Genomic DNA, 22833 nt, shown 5'->3' with positions numbered 1-22833 from the left:
CTCCCATGGACTAAACCACCAGCCTTTGTGTGCACTTTGAGAGATCTATTGATCCAGTTGCATATGTAGCTGTGTCTGGCATCAATGTGAGAAGAGGCCTTTGTTCCAGGGAGGGCATGTTTTCCCAATGTAGGGGAATACCAAGGCAATGGGTGGAGAGGGGGATCAGAAGGGAGTGCACCTTTGTGAAGGCAAATGGGGGGGGGGGTGATAGGAGCAGGGTGGGGTAAAGGGATAACATTTCAAATGTAAATACAGAGTATTTAATACAAAAAGAGAGAGAGAAAACAAAAGAAAAATCCCCATTGTAAACAGAAAAGCCTCACCTATGAAAAGAAATTAATAAATAAAGACAAAAACAAAAGGAGAAAAAACTGAAGTGTCTATGCAGATTGAGAGTCAACAAAGGGGGGAGGGGCAGGGTTCCTGGCCATGACATATCACAGAGAGGATTTTAAACCGAGTTTTGTTCCTTATTATCAGTGGGATTCCCAGGTAAGCCCTTGGGAGGTTGCAGTAATAATTCAAGCCACTTTCCAATTGTTTCTGTCGTCATTTATTCACTTTTTCCACAAATATTTACTGACTTAGAGTATCTCAGGTCTTTTAAATTGCTCCTGGCTTTGGTAGAAGTGGGTTTTATGGTAAAAGGAAAGTTACTAAAACACAACAACTCCATAACGGGATGACGGTAGTTTGGCACCTCACTTCCTCTTCCTTGAGAAGACCTGTTGATAGAGCAAGTGATGTGGCCATTATGGAAAAACACATATGTAGAGTCCACAAAGTCCAAAGTAGCACATCCACTTCTGGCTACATGGCCAATGGACATAAAATCAGTGTCCCGAGAAGACACTTGGCCTGTTCCTTGCATTGTGGCATTGTTCATACAGGCCAAGATATGGAATGGACAAAAGTGCCCATCAGTGCACGGATGGGGAAATGCCATGCATGTACACCAGGCCACTTAGCCTCCCAGAGCGTATTCTATCACCTGTGTAAGCATGGATATCCCGGAAGACGCAGTGCTAAGTGAAAAGAGCCATACACAAAAACATGGACACTGGTCTCACTTTTGTGTGGAAGCCAAAAGAAAAAGTGAATCTGACAGCAGCCGGGAACAGAATGGAAGTTGCCAGGAACCAAGACTGAGGGAAACAGGACGACCTAGTAAAAAGGGTATTTTGTTTCACCAAGCAGAGTGGAATTTCTGACTATCTGTGGCACAAGATAGGGACTGTAACTGCTAATGTTTAAGCATTACTTTAAAGTAGACCTTAATTATGCTGACTGCAAAGGACCAGAAGTATGTGAGGTAACATATGAAGTAACAGGAGAAATCATCTCACTGTTGTATTTCATAATCGATATAGACACTGGAACCCGACTGGTATTCTGAAAACACACATTGGCTTCTCCGTTTCCCCATATGAACTCCTGGAACACAGTGGTACAGATCGGAACTGCCTGTTCCCCGGATGACTTTTTTCCCACAGCTAGAAATGACACTGTTCCATTCTCTAAAGGTTAAAACAAAACACTACCAGCCCTCCTGGATCACTCACAATTTGTGATTAAGTACAATCAAATTCCCAATGCTGGTTGCCTGACAAATGTCTTCCACGCAAATGCACAACCTTCAAACCTGCCAACAACAGTAACCCAAGGCTGCTTCCATTACAAATTTGGTCTTTCCTTTAAAAAAAAATCCCTCTGATGTTTTCCTAGATAATGACCTACATAAAGCACTCTCTATGATTAGCAATGGCATTTGCTATGTAGAGGGTGCCAGGAAGAGAGGCACAGGGCTGTCCGTGGCCCACGGGACAGAAAATTCTCCTGTGAACAGAAAGCCTCACAGCTCATTCTTCAGGGGATCTGGGATAGTGAGTGTGATGTCTTTTCAAAACAACTCACTAAATGCTTTTAGATCCTGTCTTCTGATTGTGGCTGACCTATATATTTTTGGCAGTGTTACTACCCTACGGGGCCCGACTATGACAGGCAGTTAAGGTCCTCAGCTAAGATGAATTTTGAAAAAGCTTAGATAAGCAGACTAATTTCCTACAAAGTATGTTCCTCTGATCTTAAAAACGTTAAGGGGGCCACGTCAGTGAATTATTTTAAGCGAGGGAAATTCTGTCTTCTAAAGGTCACAGGGCAAACAACTCATCCCCACATGTTTTGTCACATGCCAGAGGGGACACACCTTGCAGGCAGGAAGAATGACTATGTACTTGGTGTAAGGAAAAGATGTCGTCCCGGGTTTTGGCACCAATGTTAGGGGAAGGATGAAGAGAGTGGGGGGCATATAGCCCATGGAGGTGCGGCATGGCCTGGGGGCAAAGGGAAATGCCTCTGGGGGGTAGGGGGTCCATGTTGGGAATCCCTTCCCCCTGAGAGACCAGCCACACAACAGTATAGTACAGAATAGAGTTTATTCAGGTCATGGGAGAGTTAAGAGGGTGGTAGAGAGAGAGAGAGAGAGAGAGAGAGAGAGAGAGAGAGAGAGAGGAATAGAGGAGTAGAGGCTGGCCATGAGCATGTGGAGGGAGAGCGGAGAAGGGAAGGGGAAGAGGAGAGGTAGGGTTTGGAGAACAAGAGAGCCAGAGAGGCCGAGAGAGAGGAGGGGGCAAGCAGCCCCTTTTATAGTGTCAGGTCACTGGGGTGAAGCATACCTGGCTACTGCCAGGAAATTGAGGGGTGGGGTTTACAGAATCCCAACATTCTGAGGAGAAAGACAAACTAAGTGCACTGTGTGTTCTGTGCAGACAATAACTGGCTTGTCATATCTGTGGTCGTCACAAATAAGATAATGTATAATGTCCAGCTTGGATTAGAATGTCCTCTTGGAGGATAAGTAGTTTGTGTGTCCATATAACACTGTATTAAAATAAAAATTTATTCTGACCACTTCTCAGCTCTGATGAAGAAATAAAAAATAAAAATAAAAAAAAACACCAAAACATTGTCTCAGCTTGCAGCCTCATTTTGAAGTCAGAATATCTATAATCATCTCCAATGTTACTTGAAATCTTATGTCTTCTAATCAAATATTCTAAACATTACTTTGATGACATCATACATAAGAAAAAATAAGTAATGTTTAAAATACTTAAATTTCTAGAAAGTTCAGATCACTGGACTCCTTGTCAGAAAACAGTTACTGTGTTTGGGAAATAAAATGAACTTTAGCTATTATTTCAGAAACAAAAATAGAGCAACAGATCTAAGACCAGCACTGGTGCAGAGAATGGCATATACTGAGTCCTGCTCCAGCACTGGCCTCTCAGTCATGGAAGGAAGGCGAAGTCACCCATAGATAGGATGCTCAAATAGGCAGAGGGGGATAAACCCTTGCAAAATTGTCACACCTGGATGTAGTCTTCATGACAACCTCTCAACGCAGGATGACTGGCATTACTATGACACTGAAGTATCTGGAGGTCTTAGTGGACTGAGATGAGACTGGTCCAGGTCTTGGCTAAAAAAGCACCAGACCATTTCAACACACAATGTTGCCCTCTAGATGGCTGAATCTTGCCACACCCCAACTATGGACAAAACATTGCTATTTCTAATCTTTCTAATTTGGGCTGTTAAGTAGTTAAGAAGTTTGCCAGCAGAGGGCAAGGCTGTCCCTAGATCACATACCTGTAGCTGAGTCAATAGAGAAGACAGATGACTGCTCTCCTGGAATGAGTTCATAAGCCACTGTCCCATACATTCCAGAATCTCGGTCACTGGCAAGAACGTTAATGATCTCAGTTCCTGGTGGGGTCTGCCCACTGATGCTTGTCACATAGGTTGATGGATTGAAGACAGGGTGATTGTCATTCACGTCATCCACTTCCACCCGAACAAAAGCTTGGGCACTAAGACCACCCTGTGAGATGAAGGAGTAGTGATTACAACTGGGCTTCTGTGGACACCGGAATCCAACATAATTAACAACAATCCCCAAACATACATTGAAACAAGGAAGTGTAGTGTGGTATGGTGTATTGCCCCCACCCCACCGTGTGTGTGTGTGTGTGTGTGTGTGTGTGTGTGTGTGTGTGTGTGTTACTGAGATAAAATTACTAACAATGACTCTACAACAGACTTCTGAAGCAACAGAACACATACAAATATATCTTGATGATTTGCTCTTGAGTTATGAACTCCTATCCATTATAGTAGTAAGAAAATCTCATTAGGAAATGATTTGAGGAAGGGCAGCTACTGAAGGCAGCTAGATTTGTGTTATTTAGGAAAACAATGCTTCATAAACAGGTGAGAATCTAGTACAAAGACCCTGAAACAATACTATAGAGCCTTGAGCTTATCTGCTCAGGGACAGAAGGAAGGCAAGGGCCTGGTGCTGGAGGATAAAGCTGGCTATGAAGATTACTGGGGTCACAGGAGGATGAGGGCTCTTCACCATCACAGAGCTCTGAGCACAACAGTGGTGTGGTTTAACTTTCGTTTTAACTGTTAGCCTATAATGTCTGGGGCCCTGTGTGACCTGACTAGCCAACAGCTAGTAACCATTTCACCACTAGACTCTGTATTTGTTTGAGCACGGTATTCTTCAATTACAGAACACAGAGAAATCAGAATGCTATTTGAGTTAAAGTTTCTCTCATACTGGATAGCTTTCACGGTGCTGAAAGGCACTGTTCACCCTAGAGGAGAGAAGTGATCGTCAGTATACCCAGCTATGAGCCATGTGAAGGACAGTGACAACCAGTCTGAAAAGACATGCTCCCTGATGCAGTGATGGTATGAATGTCATGGAAGATAACTTAGCATCTTCTGATTGCACTTGAAGGAATGCTCTACAAGTTGAAACCCATACCTGGCACCACTACTGGGCCCAAGAGCCTGTGGTTAGATCGTCTATAGATACTAGGGAAGAGACCACTAGCATTCCTTTGCTAAATTAGCAAAGCATTAAATTGACTCCTGATGACTCATTGTTAACAGCCATAGATCACTCCATCTGAATCTCATCAGAGATGCTTCTTTTGCAGTAGATGGGGATTAACACACAAAAGCCACACTGGTCAAGCTGTAGAAGATCTGACACTTGAGAATGTGTGCCTCTACTCTAAACGCATCTATATCACACCCCCTCCTCCCAAGGCCCAGAGATCACTGTAGAAGAGTTAGGCCGAAAGATTATCTGAAGAGACCATGGATGACTACGACAAAATGCTGTTTTACAGACACAACCAAGCCGTTAGACAGAGACTCACAGAGGATGTGACAGTATACACAAAACTGTGTTAGCTCAATCCAGACAAAATTCTAACATGGAGAGGGGAGCTGAGCATGAAGGCCCACCCCTAGCTACGGAACTGCTAGTAATTGATAGCTGCTGGGAGAGGAAGGATCAGTAATCCTAAAGATGCAGGCCCTGGTAATTTGACCATACTCCTGTGGAAGGTTACCTATCCAAGGGTATATGGGAAGAACAAACTGTACTTAATGGTTTTGTAGTTTTGTGTCTAAGAGGGCACAAAGTTGTATGGACAGGAAAGGGAGAGAAAGAGATGGGCCTGGGAGGAGTTGGGGTGAACATGTTCAAATTATATTATACAAAACTCTCAAAGAGATGATAGGTGGTAGAGTATTGATCCTCCCAAGGCCTCTTTGGGAATTCTGAGATTTCCTGGTGTTAGAAAGGTTAAACAGTACATAAAGCAGCAGGAGGTGTATTTCAGACTGTTTATTCCGCGTTGGCTCCATCTACAAACCAAAGGGGAAGGAACAAATAAAATCGAGGGAAACCATCTCCTTGGATTTTCCGTTTTGAAGTAAAACATCTGTTCTTGCTTCCCGGCACCATTTTCCATTTCTATCTGGCACATTTTGAGGCTTTCAGATCTGACAAAAGTCCTTGGGAAGTCACAGTAGTGTGGGGAGGAGGACAGTTCACTCACTGTGCCTTCCCCCTGCCCCCAAAGTTTCTTTTCTTCTCTTTGTTGCCTTTTTCAGCTATGGAGAAAGGCATCAAGAAGAATGAAAAAGAAAGGAAAGCTAAGAAGGCTTGGAAAGAGAAATGGGCTATGCAGCCACTCAGAACACATGTGGAGGGGGCAGCCTGAGAAAGGCATTGTGACTAATATCTCATTCATGAATCCAGAAAAAAACATTTGTATACCATCCTTTGGGGATAAAAAGGGATTGAGAAATCCGTGGCTAGATATAATGCAATTTTCTATGTTCTGAGTTGAATGAAGCACCACCAGATGCCCACCAGTTACTGCTTAGATCAGATGAAACAATAGCTGGTTAGGACAATAATGAAAGTAATATTCATTCGGCCACCTCTCTGTGTGCTAATCTAGAAGGGCACCATCACCATGAAAGCTAAACACCCTACAGGAGTCCTGAGAGAGGTGGAGAGAGAGGACTGCAGACCTGCAGACAGACTGTAAGCATGTAGGAAGTACACTTGCCATCTGGCACAGAGCCTACTGGGACTCCCGGAAGCCTGGCTTACTGGTTTTGCTTTCCGTGTTCTCTCCTAATATGTTTCTCTTGGGCAGCTTCTTAAGTTAAAAGAAGGACTGAGAAAGCAGGTAAGCAACATAATGAAAAGAGAGGCAACAACAAGAAGAAAATAACACAGCACCAGAAAACCTTCTATAACAAAGGTTGTGATTCATTGAAGAGCCAATTAAGGGGATTTTGTAAAACAACAACCAAGTGTTAGCTGGACAACAGAGAGCTTAAGCTTACTATCAAAGAACAAGGCATCTTTTGGAGGCAGAGTATCAGTTGTCAGTGTCTCATGTGTGAGCACCTGCTCAACTCATCAGGTGGAGAATGTCCTCCTATCATAACCAACAATGAATGCTTTTGATGTGTTTCACACATATTTCTCGTCCTTATGCTTTTACAATCTCACTTTTTTCTGATTTCCATGTCTTTCTTCCTACCTACGTCAATAAGGAGCTAAGGTAGAGATTTCCAGAGACCAGTTCAGAATACAGAAGACTGTAGATCCATGGAATTCATGTATCATTCAAGGCTTTCTTTGTCTTGGAGTGAAGTTACAATCTGATGGCTACAGTCATGCTGAGCTGTGGTCCTGCATTCACTCTTCCTGAATCATAAACGTCTCCTTGGAAATAGTATCTTGAGAAATCAGCATCCCACAGGACAGAGCAGGAGGAGAGCTAATCTAAGAAGCTAGTTCCCTTCCCAAGACGCTGGAAAAGCCTGTTGTCCAACTCATGGAGACATCTCATAATGCCAGTCAGAAGAGAATCTAAGGCATACCCACTCAGATTCAGTAAGTGTCTCTAGATTCCTGGCAATTAGAAACTGTGTTGTCTTAAGCTTGAAGCTGAGGGATAACTGTTTTCATGGCAATATGTGTCTAATACCCTAATCTCTGTACTAGCATTTCTCAATTTCATCTCTAACTTCCACAAATAAATCATGGACTACTTTAATTAATTTTGATCATTTCATTTGTAAGGTTATGAGAAGAAACAACTGAGCAATCAACCTGAATGCCAAACCCTTCAAGGTACAATGGAGGAAGTACAAGTTCATTAAAAAAGCTCTAAGCTTAAAGTCACCCACTATAGGAGGCCAAGAAGGCTAGTTGAGCCAATCAGCACATATGGAAATTTTTCTTTCATTATTTTTACTTGGTCAATCGTCTATTTTGTTTTTCTTTGCTCTTGCATCCTGTGATTGTTAAATAGTAGAATAATATTTGTCCTTCACAACTCTTAGCTCTACTAAGCTATGGTTTATTTAGTGAGCTAAGGCAGAACATTTCATCCTAGATCTCATGCACAAAGGTGAGGAGAAATAATTTCCTATCTTACTAAAGAAAGATCAGTATGCTGGTTATCACTAAAGCCAAGCAAGGAAACAATCAGATAATATTTTCAGATTAACTGGGAGACTGAATAAAAAAGAAATTAATAGATTGAGAACCCAAAATATGGTACACAGATAGTTATTCTGATAAAATCAGTTTTCTGAGAGAGGTAGGAAGGAAAAAATGAAGAAAGTTGAAAAATGAAGTAGAAAGAGCTAATTCAAATCTATTTACTATGGAATAGAGAAAAAAGAAAATGGTTTTCTAAGAGGGTATAAGAAATTAAAAGGAGTTTGGTTCCAAATGGAGAAGATGCCATTATGTCATGTTTGCTGTGGTTTGTCTGTTTGTGTTATCTAAGAGAAGTTGAGAAATTCAGCTATACAGGAAGGAGGACCACTACAGGGGCCTGCTATGCTAGAGCAGCCTGGCTACATGGACCCTGAGGCTCACAGAAATTTGCCTCTGATGCAACTAGTGTGATTCATTAACACAGAAGCAGGCAGAGAGCACAAGCTGATAATAGGTAAGGAATGAAACTAAATGGCTGGAAGGAGAGAAGGTCCCTCTCAAATACCACTGCTGCTGTTTTTGTTGTTGTTGTTGTTGTTGTTGTTGTTGCTGCTGCTGCTGCTGCTGCTGCTGCTATTGCTGTTTTTAAAACAGAAAAAGCAGAGTTGAGACAGAGGTGGGATTTACCAGAGTTTCCAGGGAAGGGAATTTGCACCGGAGTGACTAATGATATGTAATACCTCAGTGATCTTACCAGGGAGGAATTCCTGTCTGCCTTGGAACCACTGAGCTAAGTGACAAGGGAGATAAAAATGCTTATCAGAAGGTAATGTGCTTGGAATCAAGATTCCAGAGAAAGTGATGATCCTTGCAAATGAGAAATCAAAGAAGGAGGAGGCTTTTCTTGGGTGGATCTACTGAAATCTCAAAAACCTGGTAAGGAACATCGGTTGATGGAATTTAGATGCTGAAAATCCTTCAAATGACCATATGTTTAAGGCTTAGTTTCCATGATGATGCTGTTTGGAGCTGCTGTGGATCTTTAGCTGAGGATGTGTTTAACTGGGATTGTAGGATGCTGGCTTATTTGTCTAACATGAGGTAATGTTCCACTATGTGCCTCAGTCATGAGTTTTTTGATCTTTCTAGAAGTCCAAAGAGTAGACTGAAATTTTCAAACCCTGGGCCACAATAAACTTTTCCTTTTTAAAAGCCAATCATCTTTAATGTTTTGTTGTAGTGATGGATACCTGACTAACAAGGTGGTGGACATGAGGAATATGAGTGGAGCCAAGTACAAAAGTCTTAAGTGATTGGGAGTTTAAAACAGCATGAGACAAAGAGGAATCTCTGGATTACATTCTTCAGGTGCTTCAAGACTGAACTGGTTTTCAATGGAGAAAGTAATATAAATGACTTAGAAATCGTGGTGGCTAAACCCACACACTACTGCTGATGCCAAATAGTACTTACTGGCAGGAATCTGATATGGATGTCTCCTCAGAGACTCTGCCAGAGCCATACTGATACAGAGGAGAATGCTTACAGATAACCATCAGACTGAACACGGGGATTCCAATGAAGGAGCTAGAGAAAGGACTGAAGGAGCTGAAAGGGTCTGTAACCCCATGGGAAGAACAAAATTATTAACTAACCAAACCCACCACAGCTCCCAGGGACTAAAACACTACCCAAGAGTTTTTATGGAGAGACCCATGATTCCAGGTGCATATGCAGCAGAAGATATTATTCTCTGGCATCAATAAGAAGAGAAAACTATGATCCAGTGCAGGCTCATTTAACCCGTGTAGGGAAAAGCCAAGACGGGAGAGTGAGGTTGGGAGAGAGAGCATCTTCATAGAGGCAATGGGAGGGGAGGGGGAATGGGATTGATGGAAAGGGGATGACATCTGAAATGTAAATACAGAGAATATCCAATAAGAAAAGAAAAGAAAAAAAGAAATGTGGTGGTTTAAATGGGCCCCCATAGGCTGAAATACTTGGTCTTCAGTTGATGGAACTCTTTGAGAAGGATCAGAAGGTATGTAATAATAGTAAGTAACTAATAGAACAATAACTAAGACAGAAAGGCAGTCATCTAACCACCTTCAGACTGCAATTACTGTACTTCTCAGTCTTAAAGAATAGAAAGGATCGGTATTCTGCAGCCGACAGCCTATGGAAAATATTCCATCACAGGGATAAAATAAAGGAACAACCAGAGACCAAAGGTTTGTGATGATGTGCTGAGTGACAATAAATGAGTTTGAAGAGAGAAATGGTAGAGGGAGTATTGATCCAAGTGAAAAGTTTAACTGAATAGGTTGGGTGAGAATGTGGGTAATGGCCATGGGGAAGCTCAAGCTTTCAAAGATGAAAATGAAGAAAAATGATGTTAAGATGTGTCAGATTCAATCCTTGTAATATATGAATGAATGGCTGGAAGGACATTTTAACTTCTGCCCTATCACCTTAGCTGGCACACTGGATAAGGACACAGTTCTCAGATAAATTGAACAGTAATCAGGGGAACAGAAGAGTAGAATTAGAAGCTGAGTGTGGGGCTAGAGAGGTGATCCAGTGGTCTCTGAGGTCACTGGCGCTCTCTCTCTCTCTCTCTCTCTCTCTCTCTCTCTCTCTCTCTCTCTCTCTCTCTCTCCTCTCTCTCTTTCACTCTCTCTCTCCCTCCCTCTCTCACATACACACACACACACACACACAAATGCAAAGACACACACATACAAATGCACACACACACAGGCACATACACAACACATATACACAGACAGATAAATTTTAAAATGACAAGTAATTAAGCACATTTAGACAACAGGACAATGTAGGACAGTAGAACATAAACAAATGTCCCCTTTATTCTGGGAGCTTGTGTTTGGGATTTCACCTGCATTATATATGCACCATGGATCCCAACTCCAACGGCCAGCTCTTAACATAAAGACACGGGGTGATGAGGCGCTAAGCCAGTTCACTCTCTAGAGTATTTGTCTGTCAAAAATCCTTCCTTAAGCCTCGAAGGGAAAGGTACAGTAGAGATCTTTTTTTCAGACATACATTTCAGCTATAGCACTCAGGATATAGCGGAAGTATGGAGAGATTGATAAACACATCCTGAAAACTGAGGGCTCTGTCTGTGGAAATGTATCAGAGAAAGAAATACAAAGCTTAGACAGAAGAACGGGATAATTAAATTGTGGAACTCTATTGTCGACAATAACTTGAATGCCAATCCAATTAAGTGGTTCCATTATATAATTTCATAGCATCCTCTGTGTGTGAGATAAATATCAGGCACTGTGGCAGCAGAAATGGGATGTTTTAGATGTGGTGTCAGTGGAGAAGAAGCGACTAGACTAAGACTGTGTGTTGACAGTCATCACCGAGATAAATGAAGCAGGAGTGGAGTTGCACAGAGCATCTGGGGCGCTACATAAGAAAAATTATTCCATCAATAGATAAAAAACCTCTTAGGAACCACCTGCAAATGGATGCTCAGAAATTTTCTACCAAGGACATGCAGGTCACTTTTACAAAACGGAAGAATCCAAGGGAAAAATACAGATTGTCAGAATGATTCGAAATAGCTAAAAGATGTGTGCCGAGGCTATTTATTGTTTAAATCAACTCATTACGGCCAGAATTCCCACAGCATTTGGAACTTAAAATACTTTACCTGGTTTAATTATCCTGTGAATGCAACCTAGATTATTTTTAAGGGCTACCTATTTAGTCACTGACAATTTTTACCTCCATTGTTACCAACCTGTTTGATAACCTTGTTGGAACAATTTATGCTGCTAGTAAACACCTCACTGAGTGTGAAAAATGCAGCATTCACCCTGTTGAAACTCAAAGCTTGTCTACCACAGGACATCATAAACATTATGCAGTAACACAGTACATGGGCTAACCTGACATATACTTATGTGTGTTTCTGCTCACACACACATATGTGTACATATGTATGTATCATATGTGTGTGGACATTCAAGGAGACACTCACATATTGCATCTATAATGCTGAAGGCTGGGGTGACCCAAGGCTTTCCCTGATGTTCTATTGTGTGGAGAAGAAAGTTAGGTCCTCATGTGAAGGAAATGCCAGTAATTGCCAGGGGGGCCTGAGAGCTTTTCCCTAAAGACCCTGATGTGTGGAGAAGGAACACAGTTCCTCTGATAAAGCAGGAATGGCCTTGAAAGGGCTGGTAAGCGCCTATGGCTGCTCCATGGAGTAGCTGCTCTGATCCTAAGAACTCACATTTTCCCATCTGCCCCAAGGCTGCACTGTGCTAGGTATCTGGTGCCCTTGAGATATCCCTGTTCTCTGTGCTGCATTCTTTGATTAGCTTCACACTGGCTTCTCCCACTCTATGATAGTTTCCGATGAGTACAACCCATCTTGCCTCTGGAAATTGTATAAGAGATCATGTACTTAATAAGCTTGCTTATATGAGGCATAAGCCTGTATGATATCTTCTGATCTCAGTCCAGTCTCAATCAGCTTTGATGAGCTACTTCCAACCATGAGAAGCTAAAAAGAGTCTTAGAAGGCAGGAACTCTGTCCCACATTTTTATCAAGATGAAATGTGTCTTGGTACTATGAATTGGTCCTTTGGGGGGATGAATAATTATATGACAAAGATGCTTGTTTATGTCATGAACTCAACATCTACAAAATCAAAAAAGATATCTGGAATACAGTTGAACTTTGTGATTGAGCTGTGAGGCATGATGCTCCCTGGACTGTGTTGATAGCTCAAGGGAATGAAGACATTTCTGTCTCTACACAAGTGTCTGTTTTTTTCTCTGGCCACAAAAGCTTAGGAGGACATCAAGTTAACCCTAAAAGTCAGAGTGGCCACCAGATGGGCTCCCAAGAGACACAAGAAACTATTTTCTGGCCATTTCCATGGTACTATGTATAGTTTGAGCCAGAATACACTCACATGGAACAAGCTATTCGCACACAGGACTGGGTTCATATCCAGCCTGGGCTAACAAAGCCTGCCACTATGCTTGAACACTATCAATACCTATGGAAGCCACTGGAAGCAAATATTCAACCACCATGTTTCCAGATGTAGTTCCTCCTCTGAGAAGGAGAGCAGCAATTGGTAGGTAAAGATCAAGGTTACCACTTAAGTCTTACTCTGTCACCTAGTGTTCTGGTGGCCCTGGCTCTGAGCCATGGACTATAAATCTTGTACAGAAAGAAAAAGAACCTATAAGGTGTCTCCTGTGGTACCCCCATCCTTCTCTGAATGAACAATGAATTATAGGACAGACAAAAGCCCCTAGGTCAGAGAAGAAAAGACAGAAGGTAGGCAAGAGGGTAAAAAGAAGAAAGAGTAAGAAATGACCTATGTGGACAGGCAGTAAGCAAGATGGTGGGGGACAGCACCCTGAAGTCCACTCCTGAAGGGAGCCAACATGATGGCCACAAAGGATGGGATTGTGACCATCCCTTAAACATGTGCTCACCCATTCAGAGAAAGAAAAGATGAAGATGGCTCTAGACAAGAGTCAGGACAGCTGACTGTTGCTTGAGATGGTACATTATAAGTACGTCGTAATTACAAAAATAATTACATACATAAAGTCAAATAAGTGAAGCACAGGAAGAACCTATTTGCATGATCTCATTTGCATGCAAAATATAAAAATTAGTTCATAAGATAAGGTAGGATGCTACTTACAAATGGTTGAGAGGCATGAGAGGGGAGATGATGGGAAAAGGCTTATCATTAGGGTACAAGTTAGAGTCAGGCAAAAGAAGGTAACTCTGGTGTGTTTTACACAGAGGAGTGGTTATAGACAATGTTAGTCTAGCAAGTATTTCATAAAGCCAGAACACAGTGTATAAAAATTAAAATATTTAATGTTACTTTATTAATATGCATATTTCAATAAGTATGCTTCAGATGTTAAAATACATTTAGTTTGAAAGAATATTTATTCGTAAAAAGACTATTTGTAACACCCTAAAATAGACCATCCATTGTATAACACATAAATTTATGATTTATTCACTATGTTCTACAGATCTGTAAGACTGAAGGGATTACAGTCACATGCAACAGTGTTAAGGATGGTCCCCAGTAATGCTCAGCAAAGAACATGGAAACACATGTATGTTTCATTCAGTTCAACTTAAAAGTCCAGCTTACTGTTAGATGTCAATTGTGTTAACTGTGTTTTTTTAATGAAATATTTAATTTATAAATACACTGTAGCTCTCTTTATGCACACCAGAAAAGGACATCAGATCTTATTATGGATGGTTATGAACCACCATGTGGTTGCTGGGAATTGAACTCAGGACCTCTGGAAGAGCAGTCAGTGCTCTTAACAGCTGAGCCATCTCTCCAGCCCATGTATTTTTCTAGATGTGTTTTATCTGGCAGCTTAGGAGGTTTTACTTTTATTTCGTTTGTTTGCTTGCTTGCATGCTTTAGGTATAGGAATAATCTCAAAGGTGCCTCCACTGGGCAGAGCTCTGCCAATGTGAACTTCAAAAATAATCCTTTGGGGTGGAGAGATGGCTCAGCTTTTAGGAGAACTGGCTGCCTTTCAAAAGACCAGTGTTTGTGATCTATCACCCAGTTACAACCATCTGTAACTACACACAGTTTTAGGGGGACCCCATGCTCTATGCATGACCTCCTCTGACCTCTGTAGGCATAAGACATGCACAAGGTACACAGACATACATGCAAGCAGAGCAAGCACACACATAAAATTAAGATCGGCAGCACCTTGAATATGTCAAACATATAAGAAAAAAAAGTTTATATTCAGAACAGGAAATAAAACAGCATTAGTCACCTTTGGGATCAGTTAGAGCATCAAATGACCAATTCTAAAAGCTGAAAAGAAGTTGAGAGAGAGGGAGAAAGAGAGGGGGAGGGAGGGAGGGGGAAGGGAAGGAGGGAGGGGGAGGGAGGAAGAGAGGGAGGGAGGGACAAAGAGATTGTCTTCCCCTTTGCATTTGAATTATTTTTCAGGGTAATAAATGGTTGATGTAATAGCATCAGTGTTGAAGCAGCTCATATAGTAAATGCAAAAGAAATAATAGACATAGGGAAAAGCCATTCTGCTGATGTGATGGGAAATACACGGCCCTAAAGAAACCTGAGAGCACGCACAGGCTCCTGTGCTGAATGCCAGTGCCTAGAGAATAGTGAAGATAAAAGAGCAAATTAAAACAATCTAAAGGATGCAATCAACCACGTTCAGCATGTGGAAAATATACTGGACAAGTGACCTGATATTAAAAATGCCATAGGAAGGGTAAGACCAGGGTGGGAACTCGGGGTTATATAAATCAAATGGATGTGTGGTTTCCCTTGAATGTGAATCCAAACATACCAGTTATTAAAAGGTATGATTAGATCATCCAGAAGCTTTAGCACAGTGTGGATGTTAGACGCCATCAAAGACTGATCCATCATGTGGTGGCTATGCTTTATTTAAGCTCATTATCCATTAGACACATTTATTGATGATAAACGAGCACTTGGTATTAGCGGGAAGTGGTGGTGAGGTGGAACGTGTTGAAGTAATAATGGTCGCAGGTATGACCATGCTTACTGTGGCCTGTGTGATGTCTGGGGCTGAAAGACTTACCCCGTCCTTAGCTTTCACCAGCAGATCAAATGTGCCTGGACCCCTTTCCCTGTCTATGTCTTGGGACACACAGATGCGGCCATCCTGCGGGTCGATCTGAAACGCTGGAGGTGCTGCGTAGCTTTGGAATCCATCATAAAGAGAATACTGGACTAAGCCGTAGAGCCCGGCGTCTGCGTCTGAGGCTTTTACCTGTAAGACAGGAGGGAGGTGAGCTCCACGGTACACATGCTTTGTACAGCCGAGTGGATGTCAAGGTTGCTCAGAAAGCACAGCTTGGGATTAGCTTCTCTCCTCTCCTGCTCTCCTGCCTGACACGTCTTTGGTCTTTCTCCTCCGTTGGAGAACTCTATTTCTCACCTTCTTGGCGCACCCCAATTAAAAGGTCAAGGTCTCGGGGTCCAGCCCCACACACTCTTACTTCCTTTCACTATGTCCGAGTGATCTTGTCTAAACACAAGGATGTATAAACATAAAAACCTACAAGGCATCTGCTGTTTCCCTCAATGTGTCAACCCAGTCTGGGAGCAGCAACATGAAATCAAACAAAAAAAACCAGGCAGGAAGGGGTGTGGTTTCTAGAAAACCAATGCCAATTTCAAATCCAGCTTAGAGCTGGTAGGCCAGGTTTCCACTCAGAAGGGATGTCCCAGTCAGAGCCCTACCTAGCCATGCTACTAGGTAGTGGCTATGTACCTCTTATCCAAAGGGCCAGTTGATCTTTGCTCATTAAAGCAGATGCATGGACATATAGCTAAGACTGCTCAGGGAAAGTGTGATTGTTTTTAATCCACTTTTTTTTTTGTTGGCAATCTTGTGGTCAACCCAACTAGAACTATGAAAACATTTATGTAAACTAATTGTATTATACATACCACAGATACTCTTCACCCAAGGGGATGAAGACCACACCCCACGGTGAATGCCTGAAACCACATGGTGTCAAATGTTAAGCTCTTTCCTATATGTCACAGCAGAGATCATGCGGTGTAATAAGAAATTAACAACAGTAACCAATAACCAAGTAGAGAAGATATATTATGATCAAGGAGATGATTTATTGCCCTTGGTGAGAGGAAAACAATCAAGACTCCACTGCAAATACTAAGAATAACCACTAAGAATTTGTGTTTATTTATAGAATTTTCCATTAACATTTTCAGAGCAGCTGAAAAGAGAGGTAAGTAAAATCACAGAAAAGGAAACAACAGATCAAGTGAGAGAGGCTTCAGGTAATGAGACACATAACAGGTTAAATGCCAAACTCCTAAACCTGCAGGCTCACGTCTAATTCCTTTGACTTTTTTTAAACCCAGTTAATAGTAGCAGTAAGCATCTAAGCGGCACTTACAATAAAAGAGGCATTTTTCATCAGTATAAGTATTCATTTGATCCCTTGATTGCCACACTTTCCAAATGATACTACACACACACACACACACACACACACACACACACACACACAGGTTCAATAGCCAGTTCTCCACCAGTCTACCCTTTACAACATGCAATCTTGAGTGGATAAATGACATGTGACATTGGTGGTGTTTGAGTGGCATACATTAGTGTTTTTTACAAGAATCCACCTGACATCCTACTTAAAACTCAGAGAACAAGTTCTTTGACAACGGGCTACCTGGCCCCCTTGACAATGATACTCAAGTACAAATGATATACCTACCTATCTTCCTTTCTTCCATTCTTCCTTCCTTCCTTCCTTTTTGTCTTTCTTCCTCTTTTTCTTTGGGTCCTTTACATCTATCTTCACATCATCTGTCTCTTGCTTTCTGGCAAAATCATTCATCTTCTGCAACCAGCTAACACATTTATAAGTTACTCATTTCACTGGCTGGATGGAACCAGAAAACCCACAAAGTTCCCCTATAATCCATTCGGTCTGTTCCATTCTAACAGTTTTTAATAACTGAGAAACCTCCGGTTCCCAAAGACAACAAATACATCCTCTAAGGCCATGTGGTCTTCTCGATAATTTTTGGCTGCATCAGAAGACAAATGCAACAAACGGAATTCTAAAACCCATTCTCAGCCTCTAATAGCATGTATGTCCAAGTATTTTGGCTCATGTGAAAACATGTTCCCTGTTTCTATTTTATGGCTTTTTCTCATGGGGACTTCTGGCAGAGAAAAATTTAAGAGATCCAAAGTCAGAAAGAGTATGGGACTCAGTTAGTTTTGATGGTTCAGAATGTGAGCTCAGAACCATAAAATGAGAGTGCACACCCCTCCTCTGCTCTCCACTACCACCCTAGAAATACATACCTGCTTTTCTAGCAACATAACCAACCCCCTAGTAATGGATCTTAGTTGCCTACAATTACCTTAGCATTTTATAAGGCTTGCAAAGCCCAGTACCCATTGACTGATGGTAGGGAGGAGATAGACAATTTGAAAAGCAGAAAATGAAAATCTGCTTTCTCAACACTGAGTTAGGAATCAAAGTGACATGGGTCTCTGGAGACCACCACTGATATCAAAGCAGGGAACGGCTGGTACAAACACAGTCTGGAGGCTGAGCAGAATTCTTGGGAGACCTGGGAGGATGGTATGTCTGGATTCCCCCTGGAGCTGATCCCAGCACATCAAGCTCCTCCTCCCTCTTCTGTGCCAATTCACTCACTTTTTCCACACTCAACGTTGATGGGTTCACTTTAAATTTATTCTAACTCATAACTGTTCTCATTGAATTTGATTTTCCACAGACATAATGGAGTCATTAAGGAACTTCCAAATTATGAGCACCTTCTTCCTGTGATTAGCTTCCTGGAAGATAGAGAATTCATCAGCCTCTTATCATATTAATGCTGCATAAGGATTCCTCCTTAAGAACATGTTGTCCAAAAAAAAAAAAAAAAAACCTCGAGAACAAGACCCTTGTGGGTTTGGGCTGAAAAGTGTCTTGAAAGCAGAAACTTCCCACAAGCTCAAACACTCACTCACTAGTGCTGTTGTAGGCAGACACAACTTTTATCACTCACTTCACCCCAGTCTTCCAATTCAGCCAGTGTGCTTGCAAAGACCGTGTTGTTTTAGAGATGTATCTGTTGTCTTTGAAAGTCCAGGGCTTTTCGAGATCGTTACCAGCTGGGAGAAGTGGACGTGTCTGCATGCTTCACACTTAGAAAGTCCCCTTCTGCATGAAACGTCTCCTCCTCAACATCAGTGGTCAGCCTCATCACATTTCTAGACATTCGTATTAGCAAAGGACGGAGCATGACACTCTTCTTGGTATTATTTTTTTAAAAAATACAAGAGTCCCTTATTAAGGGATGAGAGTTTGGGGGAAACCTTTAGATAACTACTTTAGGTGTGATTTAAGACTAAATAATTCACCTTATTTTTCCATGAGCATATAGCAAGGTTTCTTTTGGAAGAAACTAAGAGCTGACATTACACATACACCCATGGAAATTTAAACAGAAAAGAAAAAGGAACCACAAAACAACTTACTACATTTGAAGCACTTAACTATCTACTGATCCCATATCTTAACCAAGACATTAATCCCCCCAGCCCCGCCCCCCGTGGAAGTTGGATGTAACATTGAGGACCACAGTGACGCCAGCATGTCATTCTCTGAAGAGTTTTGGCAGGTTCACTAAGAGTGAATGCTGCCTCGCCAAGTCTTTAAAAGCAGTGTTATCCACTTCCTCCCTTATGTTCTGAGGCCTCCATCAGCCAAGACTATTCATTTTACCTCCTTGCAACACATTGCTTACAGCCTGGCATGCTCTCTCCTCCCTGATGTGCCTCAGTTGCCCTCCCGGTTCTGGGGTCTTTTCCAGACTTTGGATGCTGAAGCAAATGCTTACATATTGAAACGACTTCTCATTTCAGTCCACACTGACTACTTAGATTGTTGATCCCAAAAAAAGACGCTAGTGTCCTCGTTCCATAGGACCTGTAAAATTAACTTATTAGATCAAAGAACAGCCATCTTGTATAGCAAAATAGGGTTCATTTAAAGATTTTGGCAGTGAACTCTGAATTTAGTGACAAGTGTCCCTTGAAAGGCAGACGCAGACCTCAGACAGAAGAGGGTGGCGGTATGACAGAGGCTGGAGTCATGTGGTTACAGGTAGGAGAGCAACAGCAACAGTGGACACAGAGAAAGGGCTCTTCCTACACCCATCGGAAGAGCTAGGCCCTGTCAGGGCTGGGCTTTGTTCCATTAGAAATGTGAGAAACCATTATTTTTGTTGTTTCCAGCCATCAAACTGATGGTGATGTACAACAGTAAGTTCCGGAAGCCGACCCACCCCTGGAAGCCGACCCACCCCTGGAAGCCGACCCACTCCCGGAAGCCGACCCACCCCTGGAAGCCGACCCACTCCCGGAAGCCGACCCACTCCCGAGTGACCTTCCCAGAATCGCTGCTCCACTAGAAGCTGCGGTACAGATCCTGATTTGTTTGCTGATAGCACTGTTTTCCCTGCTAGGATTTAAGCCCAGTGGCATGTGTGACATTTACCTCATTTCTTGATGCATCTTTTGGCATCATAACGTTGGTGCCCTATTCACACAGAGAGGAATCATAAATGCATCTTGCAAGAAAAAAAAATGAATCAAATGTTGTGTATCTGACACAAGGATGGTGTGAGCCAGATGGATTAATGGATCCATGACCTTGCTGACAAACCTGAACAACTGAGTTTGATCCCCACAACACACATGAACAACCTTGGCATGAGCTCGGGCGCGCGCGTGCACACACACACACACACACACACACACACACACACACACACACGAGTAAAGCACAAAGCAAAGTATGAACAAAACAGAAGGAGTGCGTGTTTTGGGCCAGTTGACCTACATAGTGAGTTCTAGGCCAGGCTGGGTTTACTTGGCACAGAGCCAGATTTTGTCGCACGCATGAAGTTAATTAATAATTAAATAAAGTAAGATGCAAGTATCCTTAAGAATAATTTTCTTTACAGTTCTACTTACCTATGGGGGAAATATATATGAATAATATATTTTATAACATTTATCAACTCTCAATGAGGAACAATTTTTAATATTAATTTAATTTCAAATTATGTGTATTATGTGTGTGTTTGTCCCTGTTTAGGTTTGTGCACATGGACTCAGTGCTCAGAGAGGCCAGAAGAGGGAGTAGAAAACCTGGAGCTGGAGTTTTCTTTGGTTGTTTAGTTGGAGGTTTAGCTTCCTGATGTGGTTTCTGGGAATTAAACATGGGTCTTCTATAAGAGTTACACATGGCTCTTAACCACTGAGCCATCTTGACAGCTACAGTGTTTTCATTGTGAGAACAATCTATTAATCAATATAAAGATCTCAGATTGAAACCCATCACAATGTTACAATTAAAATCAGGCAGGCAAAAGACAAAGAAAAATCTTGAGGCATGTGGAAGAGACTGGAAACAATGCAGTTTTACATGACTTTTTAAATGTATTGTCAAATATGTTGATACTGGCTATCAGATTTGATAAATTGGATAGGCTCCAGTTATAAGCAAGAAATTTTTATGACATGTTTTATTGCCTTAAATGTATAGTAAAATCAAGGAACTATTAATTCTGCCGCTTATTAACTGTCCTGTGTCACACTTCCCAAACAAATGGGTCAGGAGGGTGACTTGTTCTGTGCCTTGCTGCAAAACACTGGAAACAACAGGGTCTATAAAAAGAACTGGCAGGAAGATCAATGAACCCAAAAGCAAGGTCTGTGGCAGATCCTGGTAAGACTACAGTTTTTTTGTACATTTACAAAGGAAACCACCAAGGAATTTGGGGTTATCCACATAATTGTTTTTAAAAAAATTGGCAAAGAACATGGAGGGAAAATAAATCAAGTTTGATATTATCCTCATGCTGAAAGAAATTCTATACAGATGTTAAGTGCAAATAATGAGATCATTTAATGTGTAAATGTATATTTGGCTGAGCCTCATACTGGAGAGAAATTTAAAGGCAAAGAGGATTTCACAAATAAACAAAACAATAGACAAAAATCACAAAGGCAAAAAATCAAAACAATGATTATGCATATAGTAGTCTATTTGATATGCACATTAAAAGTTTAAAGATAAATTATATATGATATCTGAAACAAAACACACACACATGTGCACACATACATGAACATTACTAACTATTGTCCTTAGTCTAGGAACATGTCATTAAAAAGGAAGATTATATAGCTTTCCCAATATGAGGGAGATGAGCACACCAAGGACATGAACAAGCAATTCCCAGAAAGATAAATATCAGGAGGCTCAGTTTTGCTAACAACCAAATTAACGTAAAAGGAAACATTTTGTGCTGCAAATTGGCATCCATTAGAATAATAAGCAGTAGAAAATATGTATCAAATAGCCAGTAATTTCTATAGCATACAAGAACAACCTCTCCTACAATGTAACAGTGCTAAACATTTCCCCACATCAAAAAGTATCCACTTCTGTGAATCTATATATCTTTAGGGCTATATAAAGAAGTAATTGCACCAAAAAGTAAAATGTTCTAGAACCCAAATGTCTAACAGCAAATCATTTAATTATAATCCATACATAAGACAGAATTTAAAGCAAATATTAAAACTGACTATGAGATATCTATATTACTATGTTACTAAAGGCCAATGAAATGTGATATTTAAAATATGTCACTTACATAAAAAACTATCTCCAAAAAAGTAAACTTGCAAAAATCAAGACTGTGAGATGGCTCAGCCAATAAAGTTCTTGCTGTGTGTGAAGACCTGAGTTTGCCTCCCCAGGACCCATGACAAAACAGATAAAGCAGGTATGGCAGCCAATGCCTGAGATCCCAGCACAGAGGAGGCGGAGACAGGGGGATCCTGGGAGCTTGCTGGCTAACTAGTCTTGCTAAGGAGTGAGCTTCAGGTTGAGTGGGAGACTCTGCCTCAAAAAAAAAAAAAAAAAAAAAAATACATTGGAAAACAAGTGACCCAGCCTCAACCTCTGGTCTGCACATACAGGAGCAAACACACAAACACTGACATGCTTACACACACACACACACACACACACACACACACACACACACACACACACACCAAAGGAAAACTAAATGTTAGATGACCAATGGAAATGAAACAAATGAATTTTGTTTTGTGTATAATTCTGTATTTTTCTGACCTTTCAAAACTAAGAATAATTCCATAGAGGCATGACTGTGGAAGAAAAGGGAGGTAGGCATGGAACGTTGAGCCTAAATAAACCGGTACTTGATGAGTATCTGCCCTCTGTTTATTTGGCCAAAATGAGTGCCTTGTCCAGCATTTCATCCCTGAAAAGCCACTGAAGGACAGGTTTGAATAAAACATGAGGTTGATAGAA

The 22833-nt window shown here is 41.4% G+C and overlaps 1 protein-coding gene across 1 annotated transcript in view; it reads right to left on the bottom strand.

The window, feature by feature from the left end:
• Positions 1 to 22833, bottom strand: part of DCHS2 (dachsous cadherin-related 2) — a gene marked incomplete at both ends in the record, with an annotated part of 211384 nt that overhangs the window by 87351 nt on the left and 101200 nt on the right. Inside the window, 2 exons of the mRNA XM_080915358.1 lie at positions 3655 to 3886; positions 15486 to 15677. Of these exons, the coding sequence (XP_080771484.1) occupies positions 3655 to 3886; positions 15486 to 15677 (424 nt within the window). The remainder of the gene's footprint in view (positions 1 to 3654; positions 3887 to 15485; positions 15678 to 22833) is intronic.

The sequence above is a fragment of the Micromys minutus genome (genome assembly GCF_963924665.1).
Source record: "Micromys minutus genome assembly, chromosome: 4".
Classification (NCBI taxonomy): Eukaryota; Metazoa; Chordata; class Mammalia; order Rodentia; family Muridae; genus Micromys; species Micromys minutus.
The sequence above is the reverse complement of the archived record's forward strand: the minus strand, read 5'-3'. Positions and strand labels throughout refer to the sequence as shown.